This window comes from Wasmannia auropunctata, unplaced genomic scaffold (assembly GCF_000956235.1).
Source record: "Wasmannia auropunctata unplaced genomic scaffold, wasmannia.A_1.0 LD336106.1, whole genome shotgun sequence".
In the NCBI taxonomy this organism is placed as follows: Eukaryota; Metazoa; Arthropoda; class Insecta; order Hymenoptera; family Formicidae; genus Wasmannia; species Wasmannia auropunctata.
Genome location: NW_012026784.1, coordinates 6,554,431 through 6,568,008, shown reverse-complemented (window position 1 = coordinate 6,568,008; position 13,578 = coordinate 6,554,431). Strand labels below are relative to the sequence as shown.

Below are 13,578 nucleotides of genomic sequence, written 5' to 3'. Positions count from 1 at the left end.
TTTAAAATGCTTTTTTTATCATTCCGATACGATCATTTTTGACGAAGTTACACTCTCTTGAAATTTGCCTATTTTTAGTGATCAAAATGGGTGATTCTTTAATTTTGCTGTCGAGTATATATATGAAACTTGAAGATCCTTTAAATAAGCTTTACTTAGAATTTTTGGAGTTTATCTTGTCAATATTTATTAACATGAATAAGGAATTTCAAGCAGAAACGCCTAAAATTCATTTATTATATGACACTATATCTTCGGCGTACAAAACAATTCTTGAATGTTATATAAAAAAGGAAGTATTAGACTCCAAAAATGTAAGTGAAATCCAATATAGAAATCCACATAACTTTGTTCATATTGACGATTTATATTTAGGACCAAAAGTAAATGGACAATTTTATAGAATGGATGTAAATATTACATCTAAACAAAAACATGATATGAAACTGAGATGTTTGGATTTCTATATTAAAAGTGCTCATCAGATATATTTAAGATTTCCATTTAATGCACCACATGTACAAGCTTTAAAACACTTAGCTTTCATCAATCCAAAAAAAAAAAGGATTTGATTATTTCAATAGGGCCTGTAGCAATGTATTTTGAAAAAATATTATTGAATGTCGATTTAAATGAATTAGACAGAGAATATAAACTCCTTCGTAATAGTAGTATAAATAAAAATAAAGAAATTTTGGAATTTTGGACGGAAGTAGGCAATCTTAAAAAAGGAGATGATACTCCTGCATTTCCTTTAATAACGCAATTTGTGTTTGATTTATTATGCTTACCACATAGCAGTGCTTGTGTGGAAAGAATATTTAGTACTATAAATTTAAATAGAACAAAAATAAGAAATCGGTTAAATACCGAAACTTTAACAAGTATTTTACATACCAAAAATACGTATGTGGTAATGGTGGAGATTGTTACAATCTTATTACTAGTAATTTAATTACTAAAATGAAATAAGTTGTTTTTTTCATAATTATATGATTTGTTTATTATAGTTTATGTTATAAAGATTGTATACGTTTAAGGAAATATTGATTTTCTTTAAGAATATTGTGATCATTTACTTTAAAAAAAAAATACTTATTTGTGTTTTTAAGAATACTGTGATTTACTTTAAAAAAACAAGTATTTTACATACCAAAAAATACGTATGTGATAACGGTAAAGATTGTTACAATCTTATTATTAGTAATTTAATTACTAAAATGAATAAGTTGTTTTTTTTTATAATTATATGATTTGTTTATTATAGTTTATATTATAAAGATTGTATACGTTTAAGGAGATATTGATTTTCTTTAAGAATATTGTGATTTACTTTAAAACAAAATACTTATTTGTGTCTTTAAGAATACTGTGATTTACTTAAAAAAAAACTTATTTGTGTCATAATAACGTGTATAAAGTGTACAATGCATATTAATATGTTTATTAAATCAGTCAAAATCATTAAAATTAGTATTTTATTTAAATTTATATACATTTCAAAAATCTGGTAAAAAATATTATAATCTGGTGATTTTTTAAACAGAAGTCTGGTGAAAAATTTTTTAGAGTCGCGGCAACACTGCTATGACATGCGTCGGGACGACGTGTTCGTCCTGCGTCAGTATATCTGGTCGGAAAGAACCGCGACACGTCTCAAGACGACTCGTTATTCGCCTCGGATCGCGGTACTTCACACACGTGATATAACCGGAGATCCGACTCGTTATGATACTCTCGAAAAAGTAATGATATCTATCTATCGTTGCGCGCAGCACGCCCTTTTATACCAGAAATGAGAAGATTATTTCGATCCCCACCTCTGTCCGTCCGTTATTCTATTGGCGTTTACCGAAAATGGGATCGTCACCGGGTGACGACGACGGCGTCTCGGTGGCGGCAACAGCGTTTCAGTATCGGCGACGGTGTCTTGTTAGCACACGTGTTTTTACAAGTTTGAAAGTTTTATTGCTGCGGGATGCCTGCTATATATTATTATAGCATATATATGTTTATTGTTTATTTGTTTGAGAGGCCGTGCCGGATCTCCGATAACGAATGCATGAGTTTCTATTTACATGTGTGATGCGGGTGATTCGTCCGACCAGATTCTTTTGTTAGTATCGTGCACGACTTTCATTTTCGTTCTACGCAACAAGTGTAGTATTGTTATTATTTAAGAAGACATAAAAAGAGTAATAAATAAAAATAAAAAAATAATAATTACAGAGAAGTGAAAGATATAAAATAATAATTATAGAAACGAGAAAAATACGTGCTAATATAATAATACAAAAAAAAACATTGACGAATATTATACTTACTCGATTCGGCTGTATATGGTATTGAACACGTTCAATTTCCGAATTCCATATTACAACTTGTTTGCGATGTTGACTATTATTATTTAAAATAAATTTCAACAATTGGTATTGTTGTGCTTTGCCGACTATTTTTGGTCCGTCTATTTCGTCAATAAAGCGAACAACTTTTCTAAAAAATTATTAAAATAAACTTAAAAATATTTATTTCTTTCATTTAATATTAATTATAAATATAAAAACTTACACTGTTGAATCTTCTAACTGTGTTGTTTCTAAAATCTCGTTTGATGTAAAATTTATTATTTCCCATTCATTATTTTTATTCAAAATTGATACTTTATATTTGTTATTAGACATTCTGTAATTTACAATATATATACTTTTAAATATTATAAACATCTATAAATAAATAATAAAAAATTGTGTAATGTATTATACAGGATGTCCGGTAATAACCGCCTAAAATCTCGTGGGCTGGTAGAGCAGATTAAATTGAACAGAAAAGTCCTCTACCATTTTGCAAAATTCGCAATCGTTAACGAGATATTAATTTTTGAAGACTGGTAAATAAACGCGTATTCGTCCGGCCCACCGCCGAATACAGCGGAATAGAGTCTATCCCCACATGCCTAGCAGCGCGGCGAGATACGACCGGTATGATCGCCCCACCGCTGGTACTCAGCGGTGGGCCGGACGGATACACGCTTATTTGCCAATAATCAAAAATTAATATCTCGTTAACAATTGCGAATTTTGCAAAATGGTAGAGGACTTTTCGATTCAGTTTAATCTGCTCTACCAGCCCACGAGATTTTGGGCATTACCGGACACCCTGTATATACAGGGTGGGCCATTTTAATCGATCCACCCAAATATCTCCTAAAGTAAGCGCTATACAACAAAATTGTTTAAACAAAAGTTGTTCAGGACAATGAGGATCATCTTTCTGCATTATTGGTTTTGACCTTGAGGTCAATTTTCAAGGTTATTTGAAAGTTACAGTGATTTTTTTAAATGAGGACCCCTATTTTCGACACCGGATTCGGAAAGAGCGGGAAAGTTTACGTCAGAAATGATAGTTTGATAATTTGCTAAAGTGACCTTCAGAAGGTCAAATGTTGAAAAATCGTCCAGAAGCTGTTTTCTTCAAACTTTAGAAGATTTATGGGCGAACGAATGTTTTAGTAGGTTTGGAGGCCAACGACCTTGGCTATCTTGACCTTGAGGTCAAATTTAAAGGTTATTAGAAGGTCAAAGTGATTTTTTTATGAAAAATCTTACTTTCCTTGCTAATCTTACTTTTACCGTTACCCAGAAACAACGACGTGGACGTAGTAAGTTCTGTTTCCTTTGGGGTGCTTGTTTACCGTGGGTCCTCTTGCCTCTCACAATTCGGGGTGCTTGATTAATGTGAGTCCCCTTGCCTCTCACGATTGGGGTGCTTGTACCGTCAGTCCCATTGCCTCTGACTTTAACCATATTAAAGCAAGTGTTCAAAGTTGCCTCCATTAGCTTCAAGACACAAATTTACACGTCTTTGGAAATGTTGCACTGTCCTTAGCAAAGTTTCCCTTGGGATTGCAACGCAGTCTCGACGAATACGGTCTATCATGTCTTCTCTTGTTGGCCGTTGTGTAAAAGCAACATCTTTTAAGAAGCCCCATAAATAGAAATCGGGAGATGTCATGTCTGGTGAGCACGCAGGCCAAGTTAACTGGATCTCCTCGTCCAATCCACCTCTCATTATAATTATCATTTAGAAATTTGCGTACTATCAGCGCAAAGTGGGGTGCTGCACCATCTTGCTGTAACCACATTCTCTGCCGTGTTTCTAAATCGACATACTCCAAGATAGCCAAGGTCGTTGGCCTCCAAACCTACTAAAACATTCGTTCGCCCATAAATCTTCTAAAGTTTGAAGAAAACAGCTTCTGGACGATTTTTCAACATTTGACCTTCTGAAGGTCACTTTAGCAAATTATCAAACTATCATTTCTGACGTAAAATTTCCCGCTCTTTCCGAATCCGGTGTCGAAAATAGGGGTTCTCATTTTAAAAAATCACTGTAACCTTCAAATAACCTTGAAAATTGATCTCAACGTCAAAACCAATAATGCAGAAAGATGACCCTTATTGTCCTGAACAACTTTTGTTTAAACAATTTTGTTGTATAGCGCTTACTTTAGGAGATATTTGGGTGGATCAATTAAAATGGCCCACTCTGTATATACATTGTAAATTTTTTCAAAAATTTTATATATGTACATATATTTATAAATATATTTATTAATATGTTTAAAAATATAACTTTTTATAGATCTATAAATAATTTTTACCTTTAGAGAACTATTTTAAATGGTTTATGACATTTAAATATGACATTATAAAACTTTTAATATTTAAAGAATTATAATAATTTCAATATTAATTTCAAATGTCATATATAATAATTTTGATATTTTTATAAAATTATTATTTTTTAATCTAGTCAAATATTTAAATATATTAAAAAATTGTTTTTCTCTCGACGATTAATTTAAATTTAATATCGCAAAATAATTTAAATATATTATTAATTTATTTATGTTTTACATATTACATTTTATATATTATTATTGCAGGTTTAAAAATAATGTTTGTTAAAAATATTGTTTAAAAATAATTTTTATTTTTAAAAAATTATTTAAGTTATAAATAATTTATAACCTTTAAATATAATAATTTAAATATATTTAAATATGTGGACGGATGTGATGATAGGAGATCAGGAAAAGGAGCGCAATGAATAAAGATCCACAAATGACTCCACTTAGGGTTAACATTTTGTCTATATTTAGGATATTTACAAGGGTAGGAATGTCAATGTAGAGACTCGCGTAAGAATAGGATATACTCCAAGGAGAGATAGGAAGTAAGTCGGGTGGCACCCGAGAGTACCGGCGCCGGGCTGTGCTAACTACGCCTCCGGGGGGTCGTTCTCCTTGTCCTCGTCAGAGTTTTCGAAGCCGAGCCTAGAGGAGCGGATTGCGCTGCACCGACGAGATTGCTCGGATCTTAGGGCCCCGCGACGTCCGTGCTCGTTTCTCGAGGAGATCCCGGAAACGTTCCGGCGTCCGGGAACGCTTCGCCAGTTCTGTGGAACACAGAAGGCTGGTTGACACACCCGGCGTGCGTTCCGGTAAACGGGCGTGTCTTGCCGACTCGACTGGCAGTCCTGATGGCCGGTCCGGCGTCGCTGGAAGTTTGCCCGGTGAACTTGGAGGGCGCCCTGGCGTTCTCGGTTTCCGAGGTGTGGATGGCGGCGGGCTCAGCGGTGTCGGTACCGCCGGATGCGGCCGGGCAATAGCGTCGTCCGTCTGCGTCGAACGGGAGACCCGGGTAGTGACGGACCGAGATCGCGAGCCTCCAATCGGTTGCTGGGACGCCGGGGATGTCAATCAGAATCAGCCTCCACGGGAGGTATGAGACTCCCGAGTCCAGGTGAGTCCTGGGTAAACCGGGAGCCGACGGAGGAGAGCTACTTGGACGCGAGACGAGTGCCCTCGCGGCTGGGGGACGGTCCTGTCCCCGTTTCCTGTTCTGCGGCGTGGAGGTCGCTGTCTCGCTTCTTTCCGATTTCAAAGCACCGAGCTCGCTCTGATTATGGATACCTCAAAATACTCTCAGAATAACGGCCTAAGTCAAACTCGCAATGCGAGTCTCGCATTATTCTGAGAGCAGGGAACTGGCTGAGGACGATTTTTTTTTCTTTTTTTTTGGAGTTTCAATCAGTCAGGTATTGCAGTACCCGGGTCAAGCCCACAACCTGCATGTAGCATGAGTGAGGGTTATTATATGTGCATACGGGATAAGAAATTGGAATAAGACGATTTAATTCCTGAGCGTTTATGATTTGGGGAAAATTTTCAAAAAACCCGTGTCACTTGCGAATGTAAAAATAAAGAAGAAACTCGATAGGTGAGTGTGGCGTGAAGGTAGGAACAACAGAGTTAGGCAATCATCTATTAAAAAATTTGATTAAAGCATATTGCTCAGTACATGCGTTCGCGTAGTTAATGCAAGAAAGGTTGTGTGTACGCGTTCTGGCGATCCGCATGCGGGTACAGATGGCCAGAACTCGACACAATTGAGAAGTCATATAGCTTGTAATAAATTTAATCGTAGATTTTCGGCTGGAAGGATTTAGGAAGTCGGCATTTAATTTTAAATGGAAGCTGGTTGATGTCATAATTGCCAGTTGCACTGACCAAAGGATTATCATGCTCATGATTATATGCAGTCGAAAGGGCACACTCTATAGCTTCGTCGACATACTCCATTTCAGAAAGCGCGTGTAGTTCTGAAATTTTAGTAGCATAGGTCTTATTCAGGATTACGCGGAGAAACTTATTTTGTACCTTTTGTAAGCGGTCCAGATGAAATCTCGCTGCTGCCGCCCATAAAGGGGCCGCATAAAGAAGGACCGGTTTAGCGCACATCTTGTATAGTAATAATTTAAATTTTAAATGCAATGGGTTGCCTCGATGAATAAGTGGATAGAGCGTGCGAAAGGTTATATGAGACTTATGTATTCGATCGCTAATTGCGGGAGACCAGCGCTGAGAGGAATTAAAAATCGCCCCCAGATACTTGACCTGGTGAGACCAAGGAACTCTAAAATTCACAACTTTGATTGGCGGTGGTTCGAACTAATGTTTGCGGGTGAAGCAAATTGCCTCAGTTTTGTCAGCGTTGATAGCCATCTTCCAATCAGAGAAGTATTGAATTATGGTATCTACGTGACTCTGCAGTCTATGCGATAACAGCGTCGGACTCCACGAGGAGGTGAAGACGGCCGTGTCATCCGCATACACCGCCAGCTGCGTGGTAGTAGTCCTTGGAATGTCGTTAGCAAAGGCATTAAATAATAATGGTCCCAATCTAGAGCCCTGGGGGATACCGGCGGCAACCGTCAGATACGAGGACAGCTCTCCCTGGAAACTCACTGCAAAGGATCGATCACTCAGATAATCGCGAACAATTTTGATCAGATAGACAGGCAATTGCTGTAGATGCAGCTTGTACAGTAAACCCTTATGCCACACCGAATCAAAAGCCCTTTTAATGTCAAGTAAAATCATTGCCGAATTTCTGTTTTTATTTATTTCTAATTCGAAGTACTCAGATACTCTCAGTAGCTGGAGCACTGTTGAGTGTTGTGGCTTAAACCCGAACTGTTCGTTAATTATGACGTTATTAGTATTAACATGGAGCTCTATCTGCGAATATATGATTCCCTCATAAATTTTACTAAGAATGCTAAGGAGGCTGATAGGCCTGTAGTTAGGAGAGGCAGGGTCCTTGCCCGGTTTAGGGAAAGCTAGCACTAGGGCTCGTTTCCAGACCGAGGGGAAATAACAAGCTTTCAGTGAAGCAGCAATAATATAATACATCTGCACAATTATTTTCATAGTAGAATTTTTTAACATGATAGCTGTAATTTTGTCGTGGCCAGGAGATTTATTATTGGGGAGATGCTTAATCATTTTCAGGATAAGTTTAGGAGTAAGGTAGGATGCGTCAACAAGCGGTTTGCTCATCAAGGGAGTCGCAGTATTCATTTACCATTGTCTCAAATAGAGAAGTCGGATCAGCAGCTTGTTGATGTACTGAATGAAAGTTATTATGCCTGCGCTTTTTCAGTAGGACTATACAGAATTACTTGATTTGGGAGAGTGAAAGAAGGAGTGATCGTCTTTTTTCGTTTAAAGGACTTTAAGGTTCTCCATAGGGAATGGTTCTTGGTATTTAACTGTTTGATCCTGTCCAGAAATGACTCTTAGCAGATTTAATTATATTTTTGATAAGGTTATTTAAAGTGTTATAAAAGTGTTTACATTTAGTAGAGCTAGTTCGTTGGTATTTCCGTCTGTAGTAATTACGCTGCTTGATGAGTTTGTCTAATTCCTGACAGGTTTCAGGGTTAGCATTATAAAAATTATGATTACACAGAGATTTAGTGGTAGCCTCCTTATATGTTTTGCAAAGGAAATTTTGGAGTTGAGTGATGGATGCATCAATACTATTGGTATCATTATAGTGTCGAATAATCGTCCACTTGTCCGTCAGTTTTTTAAATTTTTTCCAATTAGTGTTATATATGTATTTTTTATTCATATTCGTGTTAGTGTTGTTACATTCAAGGATGATTGGGTAGTAATTGGAGGTAAGATCCTGCAAAGTATAGCAATTAAACGTGTAAGGTAAATTTTTGTGTAGAAATAAGTCAATATTAGTGGGATTTTTATTAGAAAATTTGTGGGAGAAGGTATCGCTGTGAGCTAGCGAAATGTCGCTATTGTCAATGTATTTAAATAGTTTGACTCCACGAGTGTTATTGCAGAGATTGTTCCAGCTTACATGCATAGCGTTAAAATCGCCACCAATTATTATCTTTGTGTGACTAGCAAAAACAGCATTAAGCGATTCGAAAATAAATTTGCTTTTTGGGTGGATATAGATGGCCCCAACAGTTACAATAAAACCGGACTGTATGTTAATGAGTAGCAGCTCGCAATCCTGTAAATCAATATTCGGAAGCACGTGATAGCGCATCGATTTTTTAATTAGAATTGCCAAATCACCCCCTCTCTCGCTGGGAGAGTCTTTTCTAATGATCTCATGCTCCGGGAAATTAATTCGATCGTTTTACTTAAGCCATGTCTCCGAGATCAAGGCGATATCGATTTTATTATTATGAATAAAGTTACTGAATTCAGCGTCTTTTCCTTTGATACTCGTGGCGTTCCACAAGCATATTTTAAGAGAATTAGTGACCGCCATCAGACGTTATGATAATTACTCTGCCGCCTCCGTGACGGCCTGGAGCCTCTCCATGCCGTCCCGGCAGGCTGCTAACTTGATGTTCAGGTTTCGAATCACTTCGGTCATGTGTCTAATATTGATCAATTGATTTAGTTTCTTTATTTCTGCAACAAGGTCGTTGAAATCCGCAAGGTTATCCAATATTTGGCTGTTGTCGGTGAATGCTCCGAGTTGGCTGTTGTTTATGCTACGTAAAGCCTCCGAGTAAGTTCGCGGAGGAATATCTTTCGATCTACCGGGTGACAGAAAAGTCGCCACGCTAGGGCGCGTTAGTGTTCGAGGCATTGAGTCAATTAAATTGGGTGAGCGCACTTGAGTAGAAAAATGCGCAGTTTTATCAGAATTGTTAATTAATTGTCCCGAAGGATTCCGTCGTTGCGTTCGTTTTAGTAAAAATTTTGTGTAGGAAGGGCATTCAGAAAAACTCGCAGGGTGATCTCCCGAGCAGTTACAACATTTGGCCGGTTCGTTCGGACTTTTTGTGCAATCAGATGTTAAGTGATCTAACGCGCATTTAACACATCTCGGTTTTTTATAACAGTTGGATGAAGTATGCCCAAAGGCCTGGCAGCGATAACGCTGGAGTACCGTTTTGTTGTTTATATATTTATCCCAATAAACGCGAGAGTGTAGCAGAAATTTAATTTTTCGAAGTTGTGCCAGAGAATATTTTGAGTTTAGATTAATCTTATATGTGGCGTATAAACTATTTTCCGCGTTAATTCTAACATAACTATTGATGCCAATCTCAAGGGCAGCAAGCTCTTCTTTTATTGGCAGGTCGGGAATGTTTGGTAAACCTTTTAAAGTGATCGTGATGGATTTATTTTCAGGAAGTGAATAAGTATGAAAAGCAAATTTAAAGGCTATTACATGCGTTTTAAAGGCAGAAAAGTACTCAGTTTATGAAATTGAATTTTAATTTGCTTGCCCAGGAACTTAACGTCAAAGTTGTCTCTTACCAAGCCCTTGATTGCATCTATAAATCCGACATAATTCCGAATGCCCGTTGCCAAATAGATTGGGGGAGGTTTCTTATCGCGACTACGTGCTTGCAAATTGATCGTGGGATCAGCAGTGTCGTGCTGAACGTGTGTAAAATTCTCTTGCGATTCGTCATTGTTATTTTGAGAGTTATCTACTTCATCGTCGAGATTAAGAAGATCCGCGAGACATTGGAATCTGTTATGAGTTGGAAAAGTCATACCTTGTTTTGAAGGAGGCAATGCTCTCCCTAATCGCATATACTTATCGCTTGAAGTACCCTCTTCAGGTTCGTCTGCAGCCGGTCGCTTAAGAACAGGGTTCTGAGTTATTCCCTCCGAGGTGGAGGTCATCATTTTCGGCCAGGGAAGCCACCGTCCACCCGAAGGGAAGACTGCACCTCCAGTCAGTGGATCAAATTGGCTCCCACAAAAATCCGCAGGCACTTTCGAATACGTGGCGCACCGCCAATATATCTGCTCTCGAGATGCCTATCACCGATCTCGTAAAGTAATGTCGAAATCAAAAACTTCCTGCTACGTAGCGCTCTACTCAAAAGCCGAAAGCCGACCGAAAAGCCTAACAAGATGCCCATGTGAAAGCTAATTTTCGGGAATTGGCTGAGGACCTTCCATGGAGCTATAGATATAGCGGGCGTGGGTGAATTTTAATTACGAGAAAGTAGTGGCGCCTGCGGCGCCGCGCATCACTAAAAATTTATAATACTTTAAATCATATAAAATTGTTTAGATATTTTGTTAAAATTATTATTTTTTAATCTATGTCTAGTCAAATGTTATAATAACAAAATTATTTTTCTTTTTTTTGACATTATAATGGTTAACTTGAATATTACATAATAGTTTTAATTACTGTATTATTAGCTTGTTTATGTTTTATAATCTTATTATAATCTTTATGCTGACTTTTTGAATTAAATTATAACATAATATCTTATAAAATTTTTTTACTGAAGTTTTTAAAAAGAATTATGAAATAAAATAATTACATTAAAAATTTTAAAAGATGGTTATTGATACTGATGTAGAAGTTCCATACTTATTATCCATACAATTTCATCAGTTCAAACGGTAATTATGTTTCATATGGACTGCATACACGCTTTTACTGTTTAATAAACTAATTATTATAAGATTTTTTAATTTTTAAATGTAATATTGTTAATTTGATTATCATTTTATAACATTGATAATGATCTAATTAAAGCTAAAACGTCTGTTTATCTTTATAATTATTAAATGTTTATTTATTATATATTAAAGCAAAAAAAAACCTTTAAGTTTTTATTCATAGTGTTTTACATATATTAATTTATTAATATATGTAAATTTAATTGAATTTTTATTATTATCAATTTGTTAAAATTATTATTATATATAATTATTATTCAAGTATAAGTATTTCTTTATAAACATAATTTTTTATTTGATTGAGTAGATTATTATTTCCTAAGTAAATGTTCAATGAATCCCAAGAACGTACTCGCGATAATGCAATATATAATTGTCCATGACTAAAAATATCTTTACGAAGATCTACTGCGATTTTTTCAAAAGTTTGTCCTTGTGATTTGTTAATAGTCATAGCAAATGCCAATTTTATTAGAAATTGTCGTTTTTTGAAAGTAAATGGATGTATATTTTCACAATATAAAGTGATACGATTAAGAAAAACAATTTCTCCTATTTTATTACCTGATAAAATTTCACATCGTAATATATTATTACCCAGATCTAGAACTAATAATCTGGTACCATTACACAAACCTTCATTAATATTAAGATTTCTAATTAATATAACAACAGCATATTTTTTAAGACGTAATTCATGTGGTGGAAGACGTTGGATTTAAAGAATTAAGATATTCTGTCATAATTACTTCATGTATGTCTTCATTATCAGATGTTTCAAGAGTGTATACACTTGTATAAATTCTTTCCGTTGTTTCATATAACAAATTCATTACTTTTTTATTTATTTCATCAACATCAATGTTTCTAGCAGATAATATAACATAATTAGCAATATTTTTATATTTTTTATGTGTTATAATATCCCCATATATTTCTTTTATCATATCGGAGTTAATGTTTGCAATACATTTTTCTGGAATTTGAACATTATTTGATTGATCATTTAAAGTATCACTACCTAAATCAAGTAAAAATTGCGCAAATTCTTTTTCTTGTGGTAAAACTCTTATATTTTCTGTTAATGAAAATATTTTAAATTGTTTCCATAAAGTAAGTACTAAATTTTATGGATAAATTTATAATTTCACTACGTGTAGCTCTTTTTTTTGTAGGCAATAATTGTAAAATCTCCACCGAGAAGTATAATTTTTCCATCAAAATATAAATCATTTTGCATTATATCGCGTAATGTTCGATCCATTATTTCTAATACGTAACGTGGTGTCATAGGAGCTTCATCCTTAATGAATACATCTACGAGTTTTAATTTATAGCTTCTTTAGATTGAACTTTAATGTTTGATGTAGAATCGTCAAAAAGAGGTACAGGTAACCCAAAAACTTTATGTACAGTTCTTTCATTTGGAAGTAATGTCGCAGCAATACCAGTAAAAGCCATAGTACTTACTATTTTTTTAATAATAATTTACTCAATCAAGTAAAAAATTATGTTTATAAAGAAATAATTGAATAATAATTATATATAATAACAATTTTAACTAATTTATAATAATAAAAATTCAATTAAAATAATAAATTAATAATATATAAAAGGCTATGAATAAAAACTTAGAGGTTTTTTTGCTTCAATATATAATAAATAAATATTTAATAATTAATGAAGATAAACAGACGTTTTAACTTTAATTAGATCATTATCAATGTTATAAAATGATAATCAAATTAACAATATTACATTTAAAAATTTAAAAATCTTACTATTTTTTCTTTATCTTTAAGTAAATAATATAAACAATTCGAAAATCAGGAAGAAGCGTTAAAGAGCCAAACGCAGGGTGAACTTTGCTTAAGTGATTATAATTCTCACATCAATAACTTAAGAATAAATCCATAAATTACAATACAACGAACAATATCAAAACCTCTGACGTTTCGACCCTAAATATGTGGTCATCTTCAGAGAGGTAGGCGGTAACGCATTATATATGAAACATAACTTACAAAATCTTCTTATCTTCTTATAATACTATTCGCAAAAGTAACAATCAAGGCGGTATTAATCGACGTGGAGGATCCAGGCTTAGTCCTATCATTTTTATGCTGTCCTCTTACAAATATGTGCAGTAATCCATGATTTTAGCGTTTGAGTTTGTAAAGAAACTTTTGACATAGAGGTCTCTAAGGAACGAGAGATCATAGGAAAAGATTAGAATTAAAATTAGGATCCGTCAA

The 13,578-nt window shown here is 34.8% G+C and overlaps 1 protein-coding gene across 1 annotated transcript; it reads right to left on the bottom strand.

The window, feature by feature from the left end:
- Positions 1-7,012: 7,012 nt before the first annotated feature.
- On the bottom strand, positions 7,013-7,756 carry LOC105456884 (RNA-directed DNA polymerase from mobile element jockey-like). Its single transcript, XM_011701248.1, has one exon. The coding sequence runs from the start codon at positions 7,754-7,756 to the stop codon at positions 7,013-7,015; it is 744 nt and encodes a 247-aa protein (XP_011699550.1).
- Positions 7,757-13,578: the final 5,822 nt, after the last annotated feature.